The sequence below is a fragment of the Silene latifolia genome, chromosome 6 (assembly GCF_048544455.1).
Source record: "Silene latifolia isolate original U9 population chromosome 6, ASM4854445v1, whole genome shotgun sequence".
NCBI lineage: Eukaryota > Viridiplantae > Streptophyta > Magnoliopsida > Caryophyllales > Caryophyllaceae > Silene > Silene latifolia.
Window position 1 is genome coordinate 10,818,312 of NC_133531.1, and position 23,402 is coordinate 10,841,713.

A 23,402-nucleotide genomic window follows, 5' to 3' on the forward strand; every position below is an offset into this window, starting at 1 on the left:
AAAGCCCCGAAATTAATTAGTAGCTATTACACGAGGGGTAGTAACCCCAAAAATGTCCTCCCGGAGGATGGAACGAAAACCAGGTGGTGGATCGTCTAGCATAGCGACTTCCATAGATGATAAAACCCCTTTATTTGCTAATCAATCGCTAGCTCGATTAGTTTCTTGATAGACATGTTCAATCTTCACAATCCAATCGCTCTTAGCAATAAGTGTCTTGCAATGATAAACCACTGGACGAAGGCTGCTACTTAGGAGCTGATCATCTTGAATTAATTTGACACAAAGTTCATTATCACGTGGACTTTGATTCTTAATATAGAGAATTTGCGCTCTTTCTAATCTGGTTGAAGGGATAGGAGCCGATCATCGTGAATTAATTTGACACAAGGTTCATTATCAATGTGGACTAAAACCACTTATGTAAAAGAGAAAAAAAACATAATGATTTTTCTAACGGTAACAAAAGCCGTCAACTCATTCAACGACTTTGGCCATCAATACTATATATTAAATCCAGAAACCAAGGGACTTCAATGTAATTAAAGAAAGTTATACAAATTAATTTTACTATATAGTTTTAAATCAATAGCACCGTGTGATGGACCCGATTAAGGGATCTCAATGCAAATATTATATAGTTTGGGTTAAAATTAAATTATATAGAAGCTTGATAATTTTCCTAAACATTTGTAAGAGACTAAAACATGGTTAATTTCCTTAAAATAAAATAATTAATTAAGATGGTCAATTTCCTTAAAATAAAATAATTAATTAAGATGGTCAATTTCAAGGAGGCTAAAATAAGGAAGATACTTGGTAATTTTCCTAAATATTTATAGAAGACTAGAAGATGGTCAATTTCCTTAAAATAAAATAATTAATTAGTATAAACATGGACACTTATGGTATTAATTATTATCATCATAAAATTATATATTAAATAATAATTCAAGTTAGATTCCATAATATATAATATTGCATAATTCTTTCGATTTGATTTAATGCATATATGTAATAGTATATTTATATAAATATATAATCCTCTTAAAATTACATGCCTAAGTAGTAAAAGTAATTTCGTCAGTAAAGAAAAGAATTGTAGTAACATTGGATATAGTTATATGATATTAATCACTCATTTGAATAGTAAAAGTAACAATATTATCAGCGAGATTAGTAAAAGTGGTAGAAACAACAACGGGAGTAGTGAAATAATCAATATTAATGCGGCAATAGTGAAAGTAACAATAATTACAGCAGGAGTAGTGAAATTATCAATATTAATGCGGCAGTAGTGACACTAACAATAACTACGGCGGGAGTAGTGAAAGTAGCAATGATTACGGGTAAGTAGTGAAATGTTATTACTTTTGTTTCATTAATAAGAGTAAATATTAATAGCGGGAGTAGTTAATTTGTCTCAAAACTTATTTCATCGTAATTTTAGGATATGTCATAGAAAAATATATTAATGATCAATTTATGGTTATTCACTTTAAGTAATTTTATTTAATGAAAAAAAAGTTAATGGTAAGTAGAGGTAGCCCGGGCGAAGCCGGGCACCAATACTAGTTAGTTCTATTTTAAAACTAACAAAACCAATACAGCATGAAGTAAAGTTAGTGCATCATTCGATTCGCTCTAAACTTAATTTCATGTTTTTTTTTCTATTTTGTTATCTCTCAATAAAGCCGTTGAGCAATTTAACTATTTAGAACCGAAGTTGAAAAAAAAAAAAAAAAAAAACGAAGTCTGTCTAAATTCATTTTCGATAAATAGTGAACCCGACCCTAATTTAACATGGCTCGTTTATGAACAGTAGATTCCCAAATTTACCCTCTCATAAAAAAAAAAAAAAAAAAAACAAAGTAGAGTAATTGGATAAAACTTCTCCTGCAATTTTATTTCGTTGGAACAATTTCACTATCATGGAGACATAATATCTCCATTAAAAAAAAAAAAAAAAAATCAAAGTTTGCATTTTTTTTACATTAAAAGGGTAAATTAACCCTAATGAATAGCTATTTTTCATTTGCAATTTCAAAATTGAGCTCAAAATTAAGACAATCAGAGTAAAAGGGCAGCTATAGTTTGAGTTCAATTTTAGTGGGTTAATCTCAGAAATTAGAATTATTGAAAATTAATTTAGGGTTATGGAGGAAATTAGAGAAAAAAGTGAAGCAAGAGTAAAAAAGAAGACATTGAAAGCAGTACTTGAAGAGTGTCAAAGGGCTCTTGAATCTCTTAATGATGTTGTTGATGATGATGATAAAGATGTTAATGATGATGATGATGATGATAATAATAGTAAATTAATTAGTGTAAAAGAGAATTGCCCAGATTCTCCTTCTTGCTCAGATCCTCAGGCTGAAGAAGTAAGTTTTGATTTTTGATTTTTGATTTTTTGTTTATTAATTTTAATTTTGGTAAGTTTTATGTTTAATTTGATTGTACTATGATTGATTGATTGTTTTGATGAAGTTAGGGTGTTGAAAGTATTTGACTTTGATTGGTGTTTGGTATGAAATCCTAAATGTTTAGGTTTGTGATGAGTGTTATTGATAGTTTGGCTAAAGATAAGGTTTTGAATTATACGGATGCTAGGGCGCCACCGGATGGTACTGATTCTCGATAACACCCTCTCACATTCCCTTATGTAGGTAGAGTCCATCATTTTATTAGACTTAGATGTTGTATGTGATTGGGTAGTACCGAGACTTGGTACTAAATGGTGGCGCTAGCTCATTTTCCATCCCCGAAATTCATCTTGTTGTGATAGTGGTCATGATGCTGGTGTTTTTGTTGGCTGGTGGCGGTGTTAGTACTGTACCTACCATTATGTAGACTTTACCTGGAGGACTTCTGCAAATAGCTAGGTAGTTTAAAGTACCTTTAAGTTGATTACGCTACCCTAGTATCCCGAGGACTTCTGCAAATAGTAGGGTAGGAGATGATAACACAAAGTGACTGTCTTCGATTGACTCAAATTGAAAATTGCTCGATAATTGCATTGAATGATTGGTGCTTCACAATAAAAAGAAGTGCAATCAGTTTAGTGAACCGGTTCCCTGTATTAGTTTATTTCATCATATTCAAATAAGCGAAGAATAGTGAGTCATTGATTGGGGAAATGGAAATAGTTTAGAGTCCTGTAATCAAGCAGTATTAGCAACTTTTCCAGTTCGATGTTGCAGCTGTCTGTCACTCTGTCTTGATCAAGTTTCGGGTAGGGATGATAACAGAAATTAACTGTCTTCAATTGACTCAACTTGAAAATTGCTCGATAATTGCATTGAATGATATTGCTGCTTAACAATAAAAAGAAGCGCAACCAGTTTAGTAAACCGGTTTCCTGTATTAGTTCATTTCATCACATTCAAATAAGCAAAGAATAGTGAGTCTTTGGTTGGGGAAATGGAAATAGCATTGATTCCTGTAATCAAGCAATATTAGCAACTTTATTTTGGTTTTCGATGTTGCAGCTGTGTGTTTTGATCAAGTCTAAGGTGAGAGGACCGGAATTCCTTGGAAAACTCGAAAGTGCTCACACTGCTCAGTTTGCAGTTCAATCTGGTAATTCTGGTAACAGTAAATATGGTGCCTTTCAAGTGTTTTTTTCTTCTAAAGTTCCCTTATTGAAAAGACGATCACTTGTGGTTGCAGAAGAGGGGAGTTCTTGGGATATAGTGGCTGATAATGATCTATGGGAAGGTGGTAACGGTGAGGATGACGATGAAGAGTATGTTGTTGTCCGGCAAGAAGACATTGTAGATGGGATTGCTTGCTTCATGGCTGCATATTTGTTGTCGCTCAAAGAGACTAAGGTATGTATGCAAACTAAATACACCCGTATGTTTGTAACAAGTTTTGTTCGTTGGATTAATTTTCAATGTCTGCTTGGTAATTATGAAAAATAGGAACCTTATTACAATAAATAAATTTAAAGCAGTTCCTTACTTCAAGGTGATGCTTTCTTGTAGTGAACTCATCTGAAGTAGTGGCCAAGTCCAAATAACCCGATTATTCAATATTTCAATCTGCTTTTTGGGTTTAAAGCGCTGGAACTAGCCTGGAAGTGTTATACTTGTTTCAGTTGTTTGGATTGGCGGATTTGGAGGGAAATGGAGGGAAGGGGGAGCAAGGGATATAAAATTATTTGTTTGGTTAGCAAAGAAGGGTGGAGGGCAATGGAGGGGACGGTTTTGGAGCGATCCATTTTCCCTCCATCAAGGCAATCAAAATTCCTCCATTGTAGGAAAAATTTGGAGGGAAATTCTATCAAAACACTCACACTCTATTCCCCCTCCCGTTCTCTTCCCTCCCTTTCCTTTCCCTCTATCCCACTCCCCTCCCTTTTTCTCCTACTTTGATATCCAAACAAGCTTTTAGGGCTCAGTTGGGATGGCGGAATTCTTACCCGAGTAATTGAGCTTCTCTTCCTTATTTCTATCTCCACCACCATCATTTTTCTCCAGTTTCTAGTTCATTTAAAAGCTCTATTACCTAGTAACAATTGCCTCCATCCCAAGCAAGGAGATTTGGGGTAATTGGCTAATTCCTACGGTGTAATAGACGAAAGATCAAAGGAAATTAGGATGTGTTGGTCCGTTGGGTACAGGAAGGAGATGAAGAGGGCGCAATAGTTATTCTTCAAAGACGTATTTTCTATTCTCTATCCCTCTAAGGTAATGCATTACCCTTATGTGGAAGTAATAGTTCCCTCATTGGGACTTCATTCCCCTACGCTACCTCTTCACCAGTATCACTTCCACCGCTTGGTTTACCTACAGTAGTTGCATTCAGTCCAAGTGAATCCTTAAATGCCTTTTGTTTTTTGGGAAGGAGTGGAGTGGTGCTTAGGGGTGTTCACGGGTCCAAAACCGGACCGGACCGGACTGACCGGATTAACCTGCGGACCGGATAACCACATATCCCAAGACTGCGGACCGGACCGGTTAGGACCGGACCCGGACCGGAACCCATTAGGTCCGTTTTTTTCTGGGTTTGGACCGGACCGGTACTAATTTATAAGGCAAATTTAGTTTTATTTTTTAATGTGGACCGGACCGGACCGGGCCGGACCGGAGACTGGTCACCATATTTTTTGGGATCCGGAGACCAGACCGGTATGTATAAATGGCTTGTGTGACTGAAATTTTTGAAACTCATAATTGGTACTTGGAATAAATGGCTTCCTTTCTAAGGGCTTGCTTGGGATGGGAGAAATTATTAAGGGAGTAATAGAGATAAAATGAACTAAAAAATGGAGGGAAGGGATGGGAGTTGGAGATAGAAATGGATAGAAATGGAGAAATATAGTGTAATAGTTCCTCCATTAAGGGAGTAATTGTTACCCACCTCCCCCTCCAAGTAATTATTACCTCCATATAGAGGTAATAGTTCCTCCCTCACCTCCTCTTTCCACCCTCCACAACCACCACAAAGCACTAATTTCCTCCCATTTCTTAATCTTTTAGCTCTCATTACTCCCTTAATAATTACTCTCATCCCAAGCAAGCCCTAAGAAGGAATCAAATTCTCGTCGACTACTAAATCGGAGAAATAGATCTGTTGTTTTATTTTAATGGTATTTTCTTCCGGTTAGAATGGTTATGATTCTACACTGAGCTTAACTACCTCTTATCAATTTTGCAGGACCTGGCTCCTAACAAACTCCAAGACGGTGAGTTTGGCTTTTTCTCAACAATGTTTTCATATACTGTCGTCCTATACTCCCAGTGTCCCATCATTTCAGTGATTACGTTTATTTAACTTAATCTGAAAGAGGGTAGTTAAACGGTGTTTCATGAATCATGATTGTAATAGAGAGAATTCCTTTGGTAATCTGTGTTGTGCCTATGGAGAAGTAACTAGCCTTATTCAATTACTCTGTAGCTCTAAGCAAGACATTTTCGTTAAAGAAAAAGAAGGGAAAGCTTCGGAAAGCATTAGATGGAACGAAAGTCATTTACAATGTTGCTTCTTGGAGTGCAACTGCAATCGGGTACGCCAATATAATTTCAGATGGGCATTATTATTTTTCCTTCGTGCTTTCTTCGTAGCCACTCACTTTTTGGCCGGAAAAAAATTGTGGATACAGGATTTACCAGAATCCTGCACTTCTGGGAGCCGCTTCAACAGCCTTCTGGACCTCATGCCGGGTCATATCAAGACTTTTCTGAGTCATTCCACTCGGTTTGGAGAAGCTCACGAGGGCAGACCCTGCTGTCTTGTCTTCTTTGAACGTCTCTTGTCACGGATTGTAGATAACAAATTGCATTCATTTGCTTGATAGATTTATCGCCCTCAGTATAGTCTGACTGTAAATATGTCAATTTGGTTCATTTGTTGCGGCATGAAAGGTGCTTAACATTATACATTTTCCACTTCCACGGAGAACCCGGACTCGTGTTTTCTTTACTAAGACGAGGTAGCGAGGCACAAGAAGGCCAGTCTTATTGTCAATCGAGGTTTGGATTGGGTCAATTTCGGGTTAAATTTTTAGGTTTTGACGGGTCAGGTCATGCTTGCCATCTCTAGCTGTTACCCATGTCTTAGTTGGGCCTTACACACTGGTCAACAAATTAAAGCATGCTCCATAATTCAAACTAGCCACTTCTTATTTCTCATTTAAATTTGAAAATTAACCCATAAACACACTTTCTTCAAAAAATTTAAATATCAAAGGGTAACATACATACACTTGTTATTAACAAACATTTTCATTTTTCAAATCAAATTATAAAAAAAAAAATGAAATATTTTAAAAGTGAACAAGTATATAGTCAAATCTTTATTTTCTTTTCTGCCCAAATACTACTTTGGGGAGGATGCAGAAGGTCATGAGAGCATTGGCGATACACAGGAATAAAGGTATTGGTAAATACTTAGGTACCCCGGCGGAATTTCAAGAATCGAAACAAGATATTTTTAAATCCCTTATTGAGCATGTCACTAGGAGGATATCCTCGTGGAATGGAGTTTTTCTATCGCCTGCGGGACGACTGACCCTAATCTCTTCTGTCCTATCCAATCTTTCCAATTATTTCCTATCGGTGTTCAAAGTACCGGTAAGTGTGGCAAAGAAGATTAACTCTCTTTTGACACAATTTTGGTGGACAGGATGCAGACTAGGTAAGAATGTGCCTTGGTGTAGTAAAAATTTCCTAAGCTTACCAAAAAGTAAAGGAGGGCTGGGCATTCGTAATATTGAATGCCTTAATCAAGCACTACTGGCAAAGCATGGATGGAGGTTGGTGTCTGGGGATTCATCACTGTTTTGTAAGATTTTTAGAAAGAAGATTTTTGGAAAAAGTGATTATATAAGTGGAATGCCACCCCTCAGGGGCTCTGGTATGTCGTGGGGAGTAAGAAGCATCCTTCATGGACTTGAAACCGTTATTGATAATATAGGGTGGAAGCCGGGGATAGGATCATGCTTAAATATTTGGCAATCTAAATGGGTTGGGGGGCAAACCCCTGAACCAAGGGACCTATTACTGGGGATTGAGAATGTTCATTTAGCAAACCTTCAAATCCGACATCTAATGCAGGAAGGCAACGAATGGAATGAGCACTTAGTGCGCTATTTATTTGATGATGCCTCTGCGGCCCGAGTTCTTGCCATTCAGGTGGGGGGGAATGAGGGGAAGGATGAGGTTTTTTGGCCACTTACGAAGGATGGGACTTACAGTGTTAAGAGTGGATATGGGATAATATTTGGAGACTACATGGAAAAAAGAGGATCTCGGAAGGATAAGAGTCGGATTGGTAATAGGGGTAGGGAATTCTGTAGGAAAAAATTGTGGCATCTACCGATTCCCAGCAACTGGAAAATTCTATTATGGAAGATCTTGACCGACACCCTTCCTGTTGGAACTGAGTTTGAAAAGAGGAATCTGGATGTTAGTCTCTTCTGCTGCTTGTGTGGAGAAGGTCATAATGAGAAGGAATCTACAGGACATCTCTTCAGAGATTGTGAATTATCCAGACGTATTTGGGCAGGGTCTGAGCTTGGTATTAGAGTTATGAATGCTGAAACTGGCGATATAAAGGAGTGGATAATAAACTGGATCCGATACTTCTATAATAGAATGGGGGGAGAAAGGAGTGTGATTGTCTTTGCGGCAATACTATGGGGTTTATGGACCCTAAGAAATAACGTGATTTTTAAGGAAGTGGTCGTCACACAACAATACCTTGTTCATGGCTTCTTCAAATCCGTTCATGAGAATATACGGATTCTGTGTGCTCATCTTGCCAAAAAGGACAAAGGAATTATTAACTGTAATGGGCAGGATGAGCAATCCTTGTCCTCACTTGCTGAGATTCGGGAGGGTAAGCCAGTCAGGGTCATAGAAATGCTGGGCACATGTGAGGTAACCCGGGTCAAGGTGGACGCGAGTTGGAGACAAGACTATAGGGCGGCTATAGGATGGGTGGCTTATAATTCCGCAGGTACGGAGATCATACGGAAGCAACAAAAGATAAGGGCGGAGTCAGCTCTACAGGCGGAAGCTTTGGGTATTCGTAATGCCCTTTCATGGGCAAAGCAGTGTGGATACCTTCACCTTGATATAGCAACGGATTGCCTACAGCTTATTAACCAAATTGCAGGGATTGAGAAGGAGAATCATCTGATCAATCAAGCTCTAGCTAGCATTCGGAGGCTGTATGCGGATTTTCATTGTCTAAGTTTTAACTTTATCCCGAGATCGCTTAATGTTGTAGCGCATGGTCTGGCTTATCAGGCCATGAGACTGTAAAATCTGTCTTTACGATTGTCAAAAAAAAAAAAATCTTTATTTTCTTTTCTGCTTAATTTCAGCTCATTTCAGTTTAGTTTAGTTTTATTCAGTTCACTTTAATTCAACTCAATTAAGTTCAACTCTTTACAAATTAAATCTTACTTCTACTCCATTTATTCCAGTTCAATTCAACTCATCTCCATTCAGTTAGAATAAGCCAAAAAAATTAATTAAACGAAATCGACAAAGTTAAATTAAATAATTTTAAAAGGGTCCACATACATGATTACTTTGATATAGCTTTGCATACCTATCTAGTTCTCTATCCTAAAACCTATATTTAGGGACATAATCGAATATAACAAGGAGAGGTGTTCACTGTTCAGTAATTACATGGTCCCAAAACATTACCACAGGATGCCTATACTTTTTAGGAAATTTTCGGAAGATAAAAGTTACCACTTACTAGGGTCATATAGGTTATAATGGAGAGAATCCGGATTGATAGAGTATACTCGGTATTTAACAACATTTTACATTTTTACTCCATATTCTATGAAAATTTCAATACCTATTGAATCAATTTTCAAAGCTCGCAATTTACAAGAGTTCGATGATGAATTATATAATGGCCTAGCTAAATCGACAAAAAGTTGTATTGATGGGTCGTCGATTGAATTTTTAAACAATACTCGCAGGAAAATTACAATTTTGTAGCAGATGATATTCGAACTAGACATTCAACTAATAACAAATGAAGAAATTAAGCATTAATATGTTGTCGCGTGATTATAAAAACCTTTTATTTTTTGTATATATCATCTAGTTTAATCCAGGTTCGAGCCTGGTAGCACCAGGCCATCACCAGTAGGACGATAAAGTTCTTTCTCATAAGTTTTAACATTGCTGACGGGATTTGTGCATGATTCGAGTTGAAGCATAGAAGCAATAAATGCATGTATGGATTAGAAGGCAGGAAGAGTAGTGGAAACACAAGAATAGAACAAGCAAAAGACAGACCTGCAAAAAAAATGAGCTTCAGAAATAAGGTATACTGAATACTCACAATCATCATTCATATCCAACACCTAACATTTAATTATTTCACGGACGTTTCATTATATATTTTGTATGTTTCGTTTATTTTATGTCAAATTGTATACTTGTAGAATATATGGCTATGCCCACGGATCACATGCCTTACATATGACTTGGATGAGCTCTCCCATAAATCATATTGGATTTTAAAATTTTAACCACCAAAATTTACTGATAGATATTCACCAAGAGACCTAAGTTAAAGACTGTTTAAGGCAGTCAGACAGTGACGAATCTTGAAATAAATGATAAAAGATGTTGAGGTTTAAATTAGTAATTTTGTGTGTGAACATTTAATACTCAAGTTATTGATCCAAGGGAGCCGGATGATGATTATACACTAATAATCGAAATATGAAGGGGACTTAGGTCCTCCATTCGAGGTATTTAATTAAGGAGATAGGATCCTCTCCAGTAATTGGAGAGGTCCAATACTTTGTGTGAGAGAGGAGGGATTACACACCCGTTGAAATGACCACTTTATCCTTACTTCCTTTGTTAAATAAGTACTAGATTATCCAGTTCTTAATTAAGTTTACTTTGTTCGTCTTTAGTTTGTGATACCCTAATTTATTGAATACAAATAATGAAAAATCTTGATAACATATTATTACTTGGATAAAATAATAATTTCGTATTGATTTAATGTTGACCGAAGTTTCGCAAAAGTGAATAATTTCACAATATTTAACATATCAGATATGCTGGATTTTAGAGGGTTAGTAGAGGCGATCGCTTCAAATCATCAGAAGATTAAAATTTCCAATTTTTGTTAACATTTTTAATTTTATTTCTAGTATTTAATATTCCGCCGTCTCCTAAGGAAAATCCTGAGTCCATCACTGTAGTTTTAAGTGTTCTGGGTCTCGGAAGACGGGTCAATATATGGTAGTCCAAATAGAGATGACATCAAACATGAAGCACTTTTAAGAGTCTTAGACCAAAAAGATAAAGTCTCTTAAGATCAGTTGGAAGAGGCAGGACAATCAGGGTGTTGTACTCGTGCTTCTTCTTAAAAAACAGTGAAGTGAAAGCTTTGATGACATATATTTTACTCTCTGTATCATGCATCTCAATTCTCAAACAAGTTGATGGTAAAAAAATATTAATGCATGGGGTGGTAAAAAAGGTAGAATTTTTCAAAGAATATATGATAAGATAAGATGAAAAAAGGGTTAGAGTTTTGTGCCAAATGTGATGTATATAACCCTTTAAAAGTTCTCTTTTTGGTCAGTCACAAAGTTCACAAAGCCATTTTCTTTAAGGACGAAGCATGTGTATATGAAACGAATGCGAGGATGAGCATCCAATGTCTTATATATCATGTTTCAACAATCGGTTTTTCTAACGTATTATGCTGAAACCAGGGCATACATCAATAACCTAAATGTGAAAATATTTATAAGATATTCCCATGATATATATTCAAGTATATATAAACTTATTTTTACCGTAATTAGTGAGAATATCTTATAAATCTTACCACATTTAGGTTATTATGAATTCCCATAGGATATACATTAGAAAAACCGTTATTTTAAAATATACAGCGTCAATTAATTAGAAATGTGATCCATTTATTTTTCATCTATTGGATGATGAAATTTTTTACTAGTAAATCCTAGTAAAAAATCATGCCAATATGGTATTCGAAGTTTTCAAGCTGTTGAGACTTGAGATTGATGTAGTTTTGTACTTTCATTTTTTCAATTAGGTTAAGAATTGTTTGATCCGATGATATCTCCAGGACCGTTAAATAAATTTGAGAGATTCAGTTCTAAACAATCGTTTGAGGCCTACGTAATATAAATACCTCATTTAATTGTAGTAGATGATACTCGAATGGGACATTTAGCTAGCAAATCAGACTCTAAAATGTTCAGGGCAGCCCTGATTCCGAAAACCTTTTGAAATTGATATTAATTAGACAGCCTTGATTATGTTGTTAATCATCGTCCACAAGAATTCTCGAGATTCTTGCTTGTTATTTTTCAGATATAATCTCTTTACTCACATATTCGCAATGATTTACTCTGTATATGATAAGAATTTATAAACATTGTCTAACAAGATCGACTATCTTGACTTATTGCATAATCGACTCAATTTTCTCAGTTTAATCAAGTTTGTCTAACAAAAGAATTTGTAACGGGTATAAATTTACATAATTAAATTGTTTATGTTAGCTATTCTAATCGAGATTATAAGTAGGAATAATGCATGAAATCATGGGTCGAGGATGAACATGATTTAGGTCTCATATTAGTTAAATGTTTACGATGCGATCGTGGTTGATAAGCACTAAGCGCATATGTAGTAGTATAATTTTGTTATTGGGATGGAGGTCCACATACAGACACATTTATGCTTGTTTCTCAAGACAACATTAATGAGCTACGAAGATAGTACATGGACAACAAGTCGAGAGATAGTACTTAAAAAATGACTGATAAAAAGTTAAACAAACGTACAAAAGATTAGACTTCGAAATCTGTAAAGTTCCTCTTCAACTAGTTTACTTATTAACTCTAAACAATGCTATAATTGATAGGACGTGCTTAGTAATTCGCATATATAATTAGTGAAGACTCAGAACTCATAAGTTTACTAGGTTATAATTAGTTTAATATTTACCACGCAAATTCTAGTGTAAGACTGTAAATTGTACGTAAGACGAGAAAAATGTGACTATTTTTTTTGGTAAATAGTGACATTTTTGGTTAAATAATGACATCTTTTTATGACTAAAACATGACCAGTTTTTCAAAGTTGTTACTATTTACCAAAAGTGGTGACATTTGGCCAAAATACACGGAAAAGACTGTCATACCATAAAACTGTTGTATTTATAAAATGATATTCTGTATTATTTATATTATTAAATGTAATGCATGCAAATTCCCATAATTCAAGGCAAGAAATTAAAAAATGTGATTACTGAAAAATGGTCTATAGAATACTCATATATTTCAGTATTTTACAAGTTTTTAATTGTTGAAATTAAGGTAAAAACGAGGCATATGAGATCAAATCTTAACGATGTTATGTTAAATTGTTCGTGCATGTACAATAAGAGGTAAAATATTAGTATTTGCTAATAACTTCATATTTGTTTTGAGTTAATGAAACTATTCGTGTGAATACGTTAAATAATGTATAGAACTACATAACTTACATACGTAGTCACGAATATTTCTCCGCGTGATTGATTATTGATTGCCATTTTTCGGAATGAAATTAAATGAAATGAATTTTATGCTTCAGATAATATAAATTTAATAAACTGGCCTCAGGAAATATAACGGAATAATATTAAAATTCCAAATGTTAAAGGATGTTTAGTCGAATTCTTTTTTCTGAATACCGATAAATTTTGAACCCGTATTGTTAATCCTTGCATCATCGGATCATTGTCACCCTAGGCCTAAGTACATAAATTTCTTACAAATCATAATATAAGCATAATAGTGTCCAGTCTTCACATGATTAGCTGGAGACCAAAGACGTACAGACGACCATCATATTCATATCATATTTCATATTCAAATAAAAACTCAATTACTCAAGTGGAAAGTCGAAACAACATGCAATTACTATAAATAGGGACAATAATAATATTAAAATTAATTAATTAATACTTTTCAAAGATATAAAACTCTGAAAAGGGTAAATTAAAAGCTTGTAAAAGGTAAAAAAAAGTGACCTCTCTTAGCTTTAATTTGTGGATTCTCTTTGTCAAGGTACAAACTCCTTTTCCTCTCACACAAAATTTTTGCTTCTTAACTTTTAGATTTTCTGATTTCATCATTGATTTGATGCTTTGACTTAGACCAACACAAATTTTTTGGGAGGAAAAAAAATTGAAAAATAAAGCAAGTAATGAACAGAAATTGTCTTGAACGTTTAAGCCATTAGTTTTAGTTAACATCGAGTCTAAAATATATGAATAAATTAAATAAATAGTTAATTTTAAATTTGAAGTATATGTACAACCGTGTCATTTAACATCCTGTATAGAAAACATCAGTTATGTGCACAAAATTAGATAATTTTTCACGTTTTTCAACTACTCATGAGTCATGAGACAGTTATTCGCACAAGATTAGAGGTCGACTACAACTATTCATGTCGGAGCTACTATGTACATTTATCAACTACTCATGCATGAGAATTCATGCCGAGGTACTATATATGTACTCTTGTTTATGATTTACATGTAGGCGGCTAGACCTCTACATGGACTCGGTACAAATACAACGAACAACCATAGATGTACTAGGGCACGTATAGTACGTTTAATTTCATTGTTATAGGTACATTTATACGGTCATGCAAGCAAGATGATAATTGTACATAAATTGTTAGGAATTGGGAGAAAGGGAAATAAAAATATTTGGTAATAATGTATGTAAGTATGTGCACTATTTGCGCATGCATTTGTGCAATTGGGCCACGCACCAAAGATGGAGCTTCATGTGTTTAGACTACTTGTGTTATCAATGGAGGTTTGCCTCCCTATTCTAGTATATAGTTGGTCGTATAGAGAGGGGAACCTACTCTTCCAATTTTGAATTGAATTGGGGGGAGAGGGGAGATTATGGAATGTAATTGTCATCTTAAAGCCTTAATTAAGCAACAATAATGTCCTTCCACAATATTGCAAATGTACCAAAGTTGGCTGGTGTGAGTGGTAAGGGTTCTCATCTCTTAAACAAGTGGTCAGGGGTTCGATTCCTGACTCTTGCGAATGAAAAGGCCAAACTTGGGAGGGGTCAACCCATTAAATTACCTTCAGTACCCCGAAGGAGATTGCCCCAACTGTCGGCAGGGGATACTCCTGATCAACACCAAAAAAAAAAAACAATATTGCAAATGTACTTGAAATGTCCATGATCAGTCACATTAGGAGACATTATATGGATTAGTTTTTGTGATCATAGATTGCTGAGGTCTCTTCTCTTGTGTGTGTTGGGACATTGTTTTATATCGGTAGAATTAGAGGTAGAAGATGTGTTTAGAAGCTAGTACACTACTCGTCTACTCCTCCTCTCACCAATTGATTTTAGGATAGAACCGGCCACTTGCTTATGGACCGGTCTCCTGCATGACTGCACCTAGAGTTGGCAAGTCTAATTCGACCCGAACTCGGGCAAACCTGTCCCGATAGAACCCTAAAATGTTACAATCGAAATCGACTTGACCGGACAGATTATGCCCCGTTGCTCGACCAAACCCGATGAAGGTCGACTCAAAACCGAACCCGACCACGGATGACCTGTAACGTTAATCGACTCGATACATGCTTGACCCGATCAGACCCAGCCCGATAAGTGACAACTTACCTAATTCGAAAGATAACCCGATATTGACCCGAAAGCTAACCTGAAATTCAACCCGATCTGAAATAATATAGCGTGACATTAACTCAATCAGGTAAATTAATCGAAAAAAATCGACCGGATAATAAATTGATGAGTCAAACCAAGCAAAATCCAATCCAACCCAAGCAAAACCCAACTGATAAGGACCCTGCCGACCAACACCCTTCCCACTCAATAGATCTATCTAAATGACCTGACTCGACAATAACCCAAACCCGAGCTAAGAATTGACTCGACAAATCTGAAGGAAAAGAAAACTTGTGACGAATTCGGTTGTCACAAATCCCGTTTTCCTAGTAGTGCGTAACCCGATATGACCCGAATTCGACCAGACCCTACCCAAACTCGAGCTAATTGCCACCTCTACTTCCACCTAATTTTTTAAGCACGTTCCGGATGAGTCAATAAGTGTTATCAGAGCTGACGATTCGGCTTGGGGCCGCGGTGTGATGTGGTATTGGTGCTCGAGATGACGAGGAGGACGATCAATGCAAAAAATATCCAAATCAATTGAATAAAAATTTTAAAAGTTCAAAAAAAATAAACTACTAACAAAGAGCGGTTAAGAGAAAAATTACAAATTTATTGGAAAATGGTACAAAAGGTAATAAACCGGGTACGCATACTATAAAATGGGGTACTAATACAAGCAGTAAACTTAGAGGAGCTGAAATAGGTACTATTGTTATGAAAACATGTGATAACTGAGGGCATTAGCAATAGATGAACCTCCAATAGGTTTGTTCTCATGTCACATAAACTAGTATACAAAATCATTTACCTACAAACCTCATCCCAACAATAAATAAACCTCTTCAAGGTTTATCATATGATCCACTATACTATTTCTTCTCACATTCTTTCTTCACAAACCTGTATACTATATTGTAACCCCTCTCATCCATGAACCTCAACACTCATGTCCAACAATAGAGGGTTTGTAGACAAACCTCTAAAATAGTTGACACATCATCTTACAAACCTATTGACAAACTCTATTGCTAATGCCCTGAAAGAGACATTGTGAATCACAATCAAGCCCATGTTATTTTGGATTTAATTTTGTTGAACATTTATTAACTGAACTTATTGAATTTGAATTTTTTTGAACTGAAATTGATCTAAAGTAAACTTAGAGGAGCTGAGTTTTTCTGATTTTTTTTTTTGATAAGGTAATAAAACTAGATTGATCATCTAAGGTAGGACCAACCTGTCTCATCTTTTCGAATGATAGAGGTAAGTTGAAGCCACCGGCTTTCAAAACACCTCGAAAGAGTTGGACATGAATGTCCAGTAGAAGCCATAAATTCGGCAACTTTGATGACTTCACGAAAACAATGTTTAATTATCGCTTCATCAAAGAATTGAAGATATAATTTTACATCCTTGATAATACTAAAAAATTTCCAAGAAATTTGGCAACTACTATGGATTTGACCTTATAGGAAAATGAGTGTGAATTTAATTAAATTTTTCTAGACCGAACTTATAAGATTTCAACTTTTCCGAGCTAAACTTATAAGATCTGAAATCTTAACTAAACGTAGGATCAGGGGCGGCTATGACCAAGTGAGGGCTGAGCGCGCGAACTGGGCCTCCAAATTTTTGGGTCTCGTGTTTGTATAAAGTATGAAAACATTAGTGATATATACATAATAATCTCCATGTATATTAACAAAAAGTGTGATAGCACATTGGTGAATACATGTTTCAAAGTCTTAAGTTGAGTCAAGACTCAATTTAGTGTATGATTATTTGTAAGGGTGAGATTATCAGTCAAACTCTTCAAAGTCTTAAGACTATGTCACATCAACTTTCCACTAACTTTTATTATTTTTTGGTTGTTAAGACTGCTCTCAGACTCACCTCATATTTTATACATTATCCGTCAGATTCTACTTTTCCACTTCACTTTTTTTTTTTACAAAAGAAATGACACATTTGATCCACTAATTGGATAATTTCCAAACATCGTAGGGTCAAGAGTCAAGACTCAACAAAAGTCTTAAATTGAGTCTTGAATTTCCAAGACTCAAATTAGGACTTTGCAAAGACTAGTGTAGATTATTGATAGTCTTGAGTAAATCTTGTTTCAAGATTTACGAAAGTCGTGTCTAAGACTTCCAATAATCTTACCTCTGTTAAGACTTTACAAGGGTCTTGATCCCACCTTTTTATAATGAGAACCAATATATAAATCAGTTAGTCTTGTTGAAGACGGGTCGGAGCAAGTGACGGGTAATGTCACTCACAAAACGAATAGGGGACAAGGTGGGGGCACTCCCATGTGCTTCCCTCTCTCCTCTATTTGGGTCATTTGTGAGAGAAAATAGTATCCGTCACTTCAAAATGACGGATACGTGTCGTCTTCAATGAGATTTTGTGTATATAAATAGCTACCATGTTTCAATGTATTATTGTTTTTTTTATCTAAAACTCCATAAGAAAAGTGTAGTGAAAAAGTAGAGTCTGAGCGATAATGTATAAAGTCTGAGCTGAGTTAGAGCTGAGTCTTAACAATAAGATAATAATAATAATAAAAATTAGTGAAAGGTTGATGTGACAGAGTGTTAAGACTTTGGAGAGTCTTACCAATATTTTTACCTTTAAAAGGAGTGACTAAGTGCAAAATAACAGGGCCTAAAAGGAATACGAAAAATATATAAAGACGTGCAACAAAGTGATCTCTCAATAACCTATTAGTACTCTAATATTTTTACGAAAATCAATTTAGGAATTTAAAATTAGCAACCTTTTCTTAGACAAAATATCAAATACTTGTGTTAGAACAATTGGAGTCGCAAGGTTGCTTACCATAAACTCCAAAGGATATTGCCAAGCTAATGCATCTTTTACCTATATATGCGTAACTTTTTTTGACTCGACCATGGACATATTACATTATACGAGTATAGTGGACCGCTCTATCCCTCATTGCTCAGCCGAGTCTCATCACGATGACCCTAATACGTTTATTATAGTGCACAAATCTCATCTATGACGTTTTATAATAAATTAAAATAATAATAAAAAAGAAAAGTGATTGTTAAATATCATCGTTTTTTTTGTCTTAAGTAAAAATAGTTGATCATAGTGAGACGATCACACAATTTATGTATAATCAGATGTTAAATGAAAAAGTCTCATAAGAGCGGGCTTGAATTAGTCTTTTGAACATCATTAGAGATTTTAATGCTGTATAATTTTTGTCAAAAACTTTGGTTACAAAAACACCATAAAATAGTTCAACACAATCATACATTTTCTTAAAATCCCAACATAGAATTATATAAGTCGAATTACTTAAAAATACGAATTCTTATTTATAACGATGACATATTCATAGCATGTAAGTTGTTAATTTAATGATTAAATCACACAAATATACATTTATATGATTCTGTTCTATAGATTTTAGAATTCTTTAGTCCAAGTTCAATGATACATTGATGAACAAATACATCTCTTCACAAAACAGTTTTCGGAAATCATAATTTTACCATTTATACGACTAATTTCGCTTAATCTAACCGAAAAATTATGAAATCTAAATAAGGCAAAAATACAAACGTGCAAAGTGTTATGACCAATGAACTAAATCAATTGAAATATATGTGTAGTAGCCTATATTTCCTCATTATTGAAATGACACAAATCTTGCTTACATTTCGTAATCATAAAATAATGAATAAGAAGGAAATAAATAAATCAATAGTAGCAATAATACACACACTGTTACCGTTAATTGCAAATCCAGAGCATACACTGATACACACTCCCACTCTTCCACTATGCAAACATGTCTAATACGTGTTTTATTTTTTTTAAATTTTTTTTAGTGAATATAGTATAACCAATCTCTTTAGCAGTTTCTCTATAATTTATAAGTTGTACAAGAATTTAAAAAAAAAAAACTAAAAATATTACTCATTCTATTCCGTTCCGATCACTTGTTTACCTTTGTTTTTGACAAATAGACCAATTGTCACAATTGTTATTGAGATGAAAAGTGGACAATGGTAGATGACCAGAGATGTGTAAGATCAAATTACTTATTAGAAATATTTTACAATTTAACTAAACCGTCTTAAACGTGCACGGGTCAAAATCTTCTTTTACATCTTTTTATAAATCTATAATTAAAAGAAAATTGAAATAGTATACCCGTGTAATTTGCACGGATTTAAAACTAGTTCTTAATATAAAAAAGTAATTTAGATTCCAACATTAATAATATTTGTCCCAACTCTTATTTTTGCCATATAAATTAACTGAAATAACATAGAAAATGTATAATTGAAAAGACAATTATTAAAAATGCAAAACGATAAATAATTTCATTTTTTTTTAAAAATGACTTTTAAAACGAAACCGAGTAATTAATTTTCATTTTAAAAACAATATTAAATGAAGATGTCCTCACTCACTAAACTTTATACATAGTACCCTAGTGAGACATTTCTTCTACAAAACCCCCCTTCACCTCTTCTCTTCCCAAGCAGTCTTTCCTACCAAAAACATTGAAAATTTTGTGTCTTTTCTCATCTTGTAATTTACCCATTTTTTCATTCTTTTGTTGTTCACTTTTTTGTTAATCAAGTTTCAATCTTTCATCCATTTACATACATAGTTTAAAAATCCCACAAAATTGGTCAAAATTTTTCTCTAATTTGTCAATTTTATGAAAAGTTTGAATCTTTGATTGTAATAATTTTGAGAGTGTAAGATAAAAAAAAAATGGCACCAAGTTTTGACTATGCAATGTCAAGTCTATTTTGTTCAGAAGATAATACAAGTATTTTTGATGATGTTGATGATAATTATGGGAGTTGTACTAGTGTTATAGAAGATGAATTTGAAGATAATAATCAAAACTTTGTTAAATTTTTGCAAAGTGATGAATGTTTATCTTCATTGTTTGATAAAGAAATGCAACATTTTGTTGGTTTTGATTACTTGAAGAGATTAAGAAATGGGGATTTGGATTTGATTGCTAGAAATGAGGCTGTTAATTGGATTGAAAAGGTGATTTCTTTTCTTACCTAATTATTATTGGAATTGTTTCGCATTTCGTACACAAATTCTTGTTTAAGACGGATATGACCATCTTCTGATTGTATTATTGAAAATCAGTCTATTTTACAGTAAATGCTTAGTTGGTTAGATATCATTCAGTGACGGATCCAGGATTTGACTTGCATCAGGGGCGAACTAGTAATGCAACAGTAAACGATAAAAAAAACCCGAATAGATATTGCAAATTTATTATTGTTCCATAGGGACATTGCCCTGCTAGCCTCCCTAATTCCGCCACTGTAATCACATTCATATATGGAGTATTAGTAGGATGGTCCTATTCATTTAATCATTTGTTATCATAGCATTGAAATGTTTGTCACATTTCCTGTCAATTTGAGCCTCATTATAAGCAAGAAATAAAATCAATGATGATTGACAAAACTGAAATAAAGACGGGTTTTTCGTGTTGGCAGGTTCAATCACATTACAATTTTGGACCTCTATGTTTCTATCTATCTGTAAACTACTTGGATCGTTTCTTATCGACGTATGAACTACCTGTAAGCATCTAATTTAGTCGATTTACATCGTAAAGTTATAAACTTTGGTCTATAATCAGATGAATTCAGAGAATTTTTAACTGATGCATTGTTGCAGAAGGGCAAAGCTTGGATGATGCAACTGCTTGCTGTTGCCTGTTTATCTATTGCAGCGAAAATCGATGAAAATGATGTTCCTTTCTCCCTTGATTTACAAGTGAGTAATGCAATGTATATCCTGAACTTCTGGCTGTGCCTAAAATCTCTAGTGTTGGTCTAAGAAATGTCTAGTTTTATTAAAATGCAAATAAGACCTTTGTACAGAATGTCATACAACGATCTTACACCAGACGAACTTAAACGTTAGGTTCGACTAAGAATGTCCACATTTGCATGTTTATATGCATTGTAATTGTGTATTAATGATTTGTCGACAACATTTTCTTAGGTGTGTGAATCAAAGTATATATTCGAGGCGAAAACCATCCAAAGAATGGAACTTTTAGTGATGAGCACCTTGAATTGGAGAATGCAATCAGTAACACCATTTTCCTTTATAGATTATTTCCTGTATAAACTAAACTGTGATCAAGTGCCACCCCCAAGCTTAATCTTCCAAGCCATACAACTCATCGTATCCACAATCAAAGGTACGGAATTTATTACTCCGTATCATACATTACTCTAGTAAGCATAAGACGGTCTCATATAAGTCTCATGACTGCACTTACATATGAATTAACTACACTTATCACCCACCAACCAACAAAGTCGACGTTTTGAAATAATTCAGACTCGAAGGACATTGATCGTTAATTCATATGTACGTGTAGCCATAAACGACAGCTTTGTTCAAAACGACGACTTTCTTCATATGGAGTAACATACATGTGAATTAACGATCAATGTCATTTTATGACTGCATGTACATATGAATTAACGATCAATGTCCTTTGAGTCTGAATTATTTCAAAACGACGACTTTATTCTATAATTATTGATAAATCTTTGAAATATTGGTGGGTAATAAGTGTGACACAAATTCTCATTGAAGATGGGCATATCCGTCACAAGCTGAAGACGGGTTAAGTAATACCCAAGTGGGTTAGATAAGACAGACAAAAGCAGAATGCTACTCCCTAGGCATTCTGCTTTTGTCTTATTTACCCACTTGAGTATTACTTGACCTGTCTTCAGCTTGTGACGGATATGTCCGTCTTCAGTGAGACTTGTTGGTAGCGTATAAAGTATGCAAAAATGTTGAGAGTATTGATTGGTTGAGAGAATTGAATGCAGGAATTGACTTGTTAGAATACAAGCCATCAGAAATTGCAGCAGCAGTGGCAATTGCTGTAAGTGAAGAAACCCAAACAGTACAAAATCCTGACACTCCATTTTCTACCCTTTTTCCTGAACAACTTGAAAAGGTAAAAAAAAAATCCCATTAAAAAACTCATGATGATCATCTTTAATGGTGGATGATTAAAGTTTTTACTGTTTGATCATCTTTTTTGTAGGAAAGAGTGATGAAATGTGTGGAAATGATGCATGGTATGAGACTGAACAATGTATGTAATGGTTCAAGTGGTATAACATCAACATCAACATCGACATCGACATCATCATATATGCCTCAAAGTCCAATTGGGGTGCTTGATGTTACATGCATGAGCTACAAAAGTGATGATACTTCATCCATTGATCCATCTGTGTCTTGTGCAAATTTTACATACAAAATTCCGATTTCCGCTTCCAAGCGAAGGAGGCTAAACAATGACGATGACAACAACGACGATGACAACAATCGCTTTAAATTAGAAAGTTAGGGCATTTTTTTAAAATAAAAAAAATTGAAAAAAAAAGTGAGTTTTTTTGGGTGTGTTTATCATCATCATCATATATTTTTAGTACAAAAAACAGAAAAAAAAAATGTTAATTTTTAAGTAGAGTGCAATAATATTGGCTCCATTAGTCAGTGATGAGGAGCTCATTTTGCTGTTTAGAATAGAGAGTTGTTTTTGTTTTATTTTTGAATTTTGAGATTTAAAAGAATTTTGTAATGTGTAAATTGAAGTTCTTGGCTAATCAACTTGTAAATGTGTTTGGTGTGATGGTTATGAATAAGAACAAGTTTGGAATTCACAACAATGTCCTTTTAACACAAATTCTGGTTTAAAACGGTAATCAATACTATATATTAAATCCAGAAACCAAGGGACTTTAATGTAATTAAAGAAAGTTATACAAATTAATTATACTATATAGTTTTAAATCACTAGCACCGTATGATGGACCCGATTAAGGGATCTCAATGCAAATATTATATAGTTTGGGTTAAAATTATATTATATAGAAGTTTAGTAATTTTCCTAAACATTTGTAAGAGACTAAAACATGGTCAATTTCCTTAAAATAAAATAATTAATTAAGATGGTCAATTTCCTTAAAATTAAATAATTAAATTTCCTTAAAATAAAGTAATTAATTAGTATAAAAATGCACACTTATGGTATTAATTATTATCATCGTAAAATTATATACTAAATTTAGATGTATAGAGATGTTATTTATTTAACATACAAAAATATAATATAAGTAGGTTATAAATAATTCAA

At 34.2% G+C, this 23,402-nt stretch overlaps 2 protein-coding genes across 2 annotated transcripts; both read left to right on the forward strand.

Annotated features, from left to right (window-relative positions):
- Positions 1–1,874: 1,874 nt before the first annotated feature.
- Positions 1,875–6,395, forward strand: LOC141586306 (uncharacterized). The gene is made up of 6 exons (XM_074407490.1): positions 1,875–2,378; positions 3,486–3,576; positions 3,667–3,827; positions 5,659–5,686; positions 5,899–6,007; positions 6,104–6,395. The coding sequence occupies exons 1-6, from the start codon at positions 2,157–2,159 to the stop codon at positions 6,183–6,185; spliced, it is 693 nt and encodes a 230-aa protein (XP_074263591.1). The 5' UTR covers positions 1,875–2,156; the 3' UTR covers positions 6,186–6,395.
- A 13,300-nt stretch (positions 6,396–19,695) lies between these two features.
- Positions 19,696–22,922, forward strand: LOC141586307 (cyclin-D4-1-like). Its single transcript, XM_074407491.1, has 6 exons — positions 19,696–20,254; positions 20,722–20,808; positions 20,906–21,004; positions 21,236–21,437; positions 22,084–22,214; positions 22,305–22,922. Exons 1-6 carry the CDS (start codon positions 19,967–19,969, stop codon positions 22,611–22,613), a joined length of 1,116 nt encoding a protein of 371 aa, XP_074263592.1. The 5' UTR covers positions 19,696–19,966; the 3' UTR covers positions 22,614–22,922.
- The last annotated feature ends 480 nt before the right edge of the window (positions 22,923–23,402 follow it).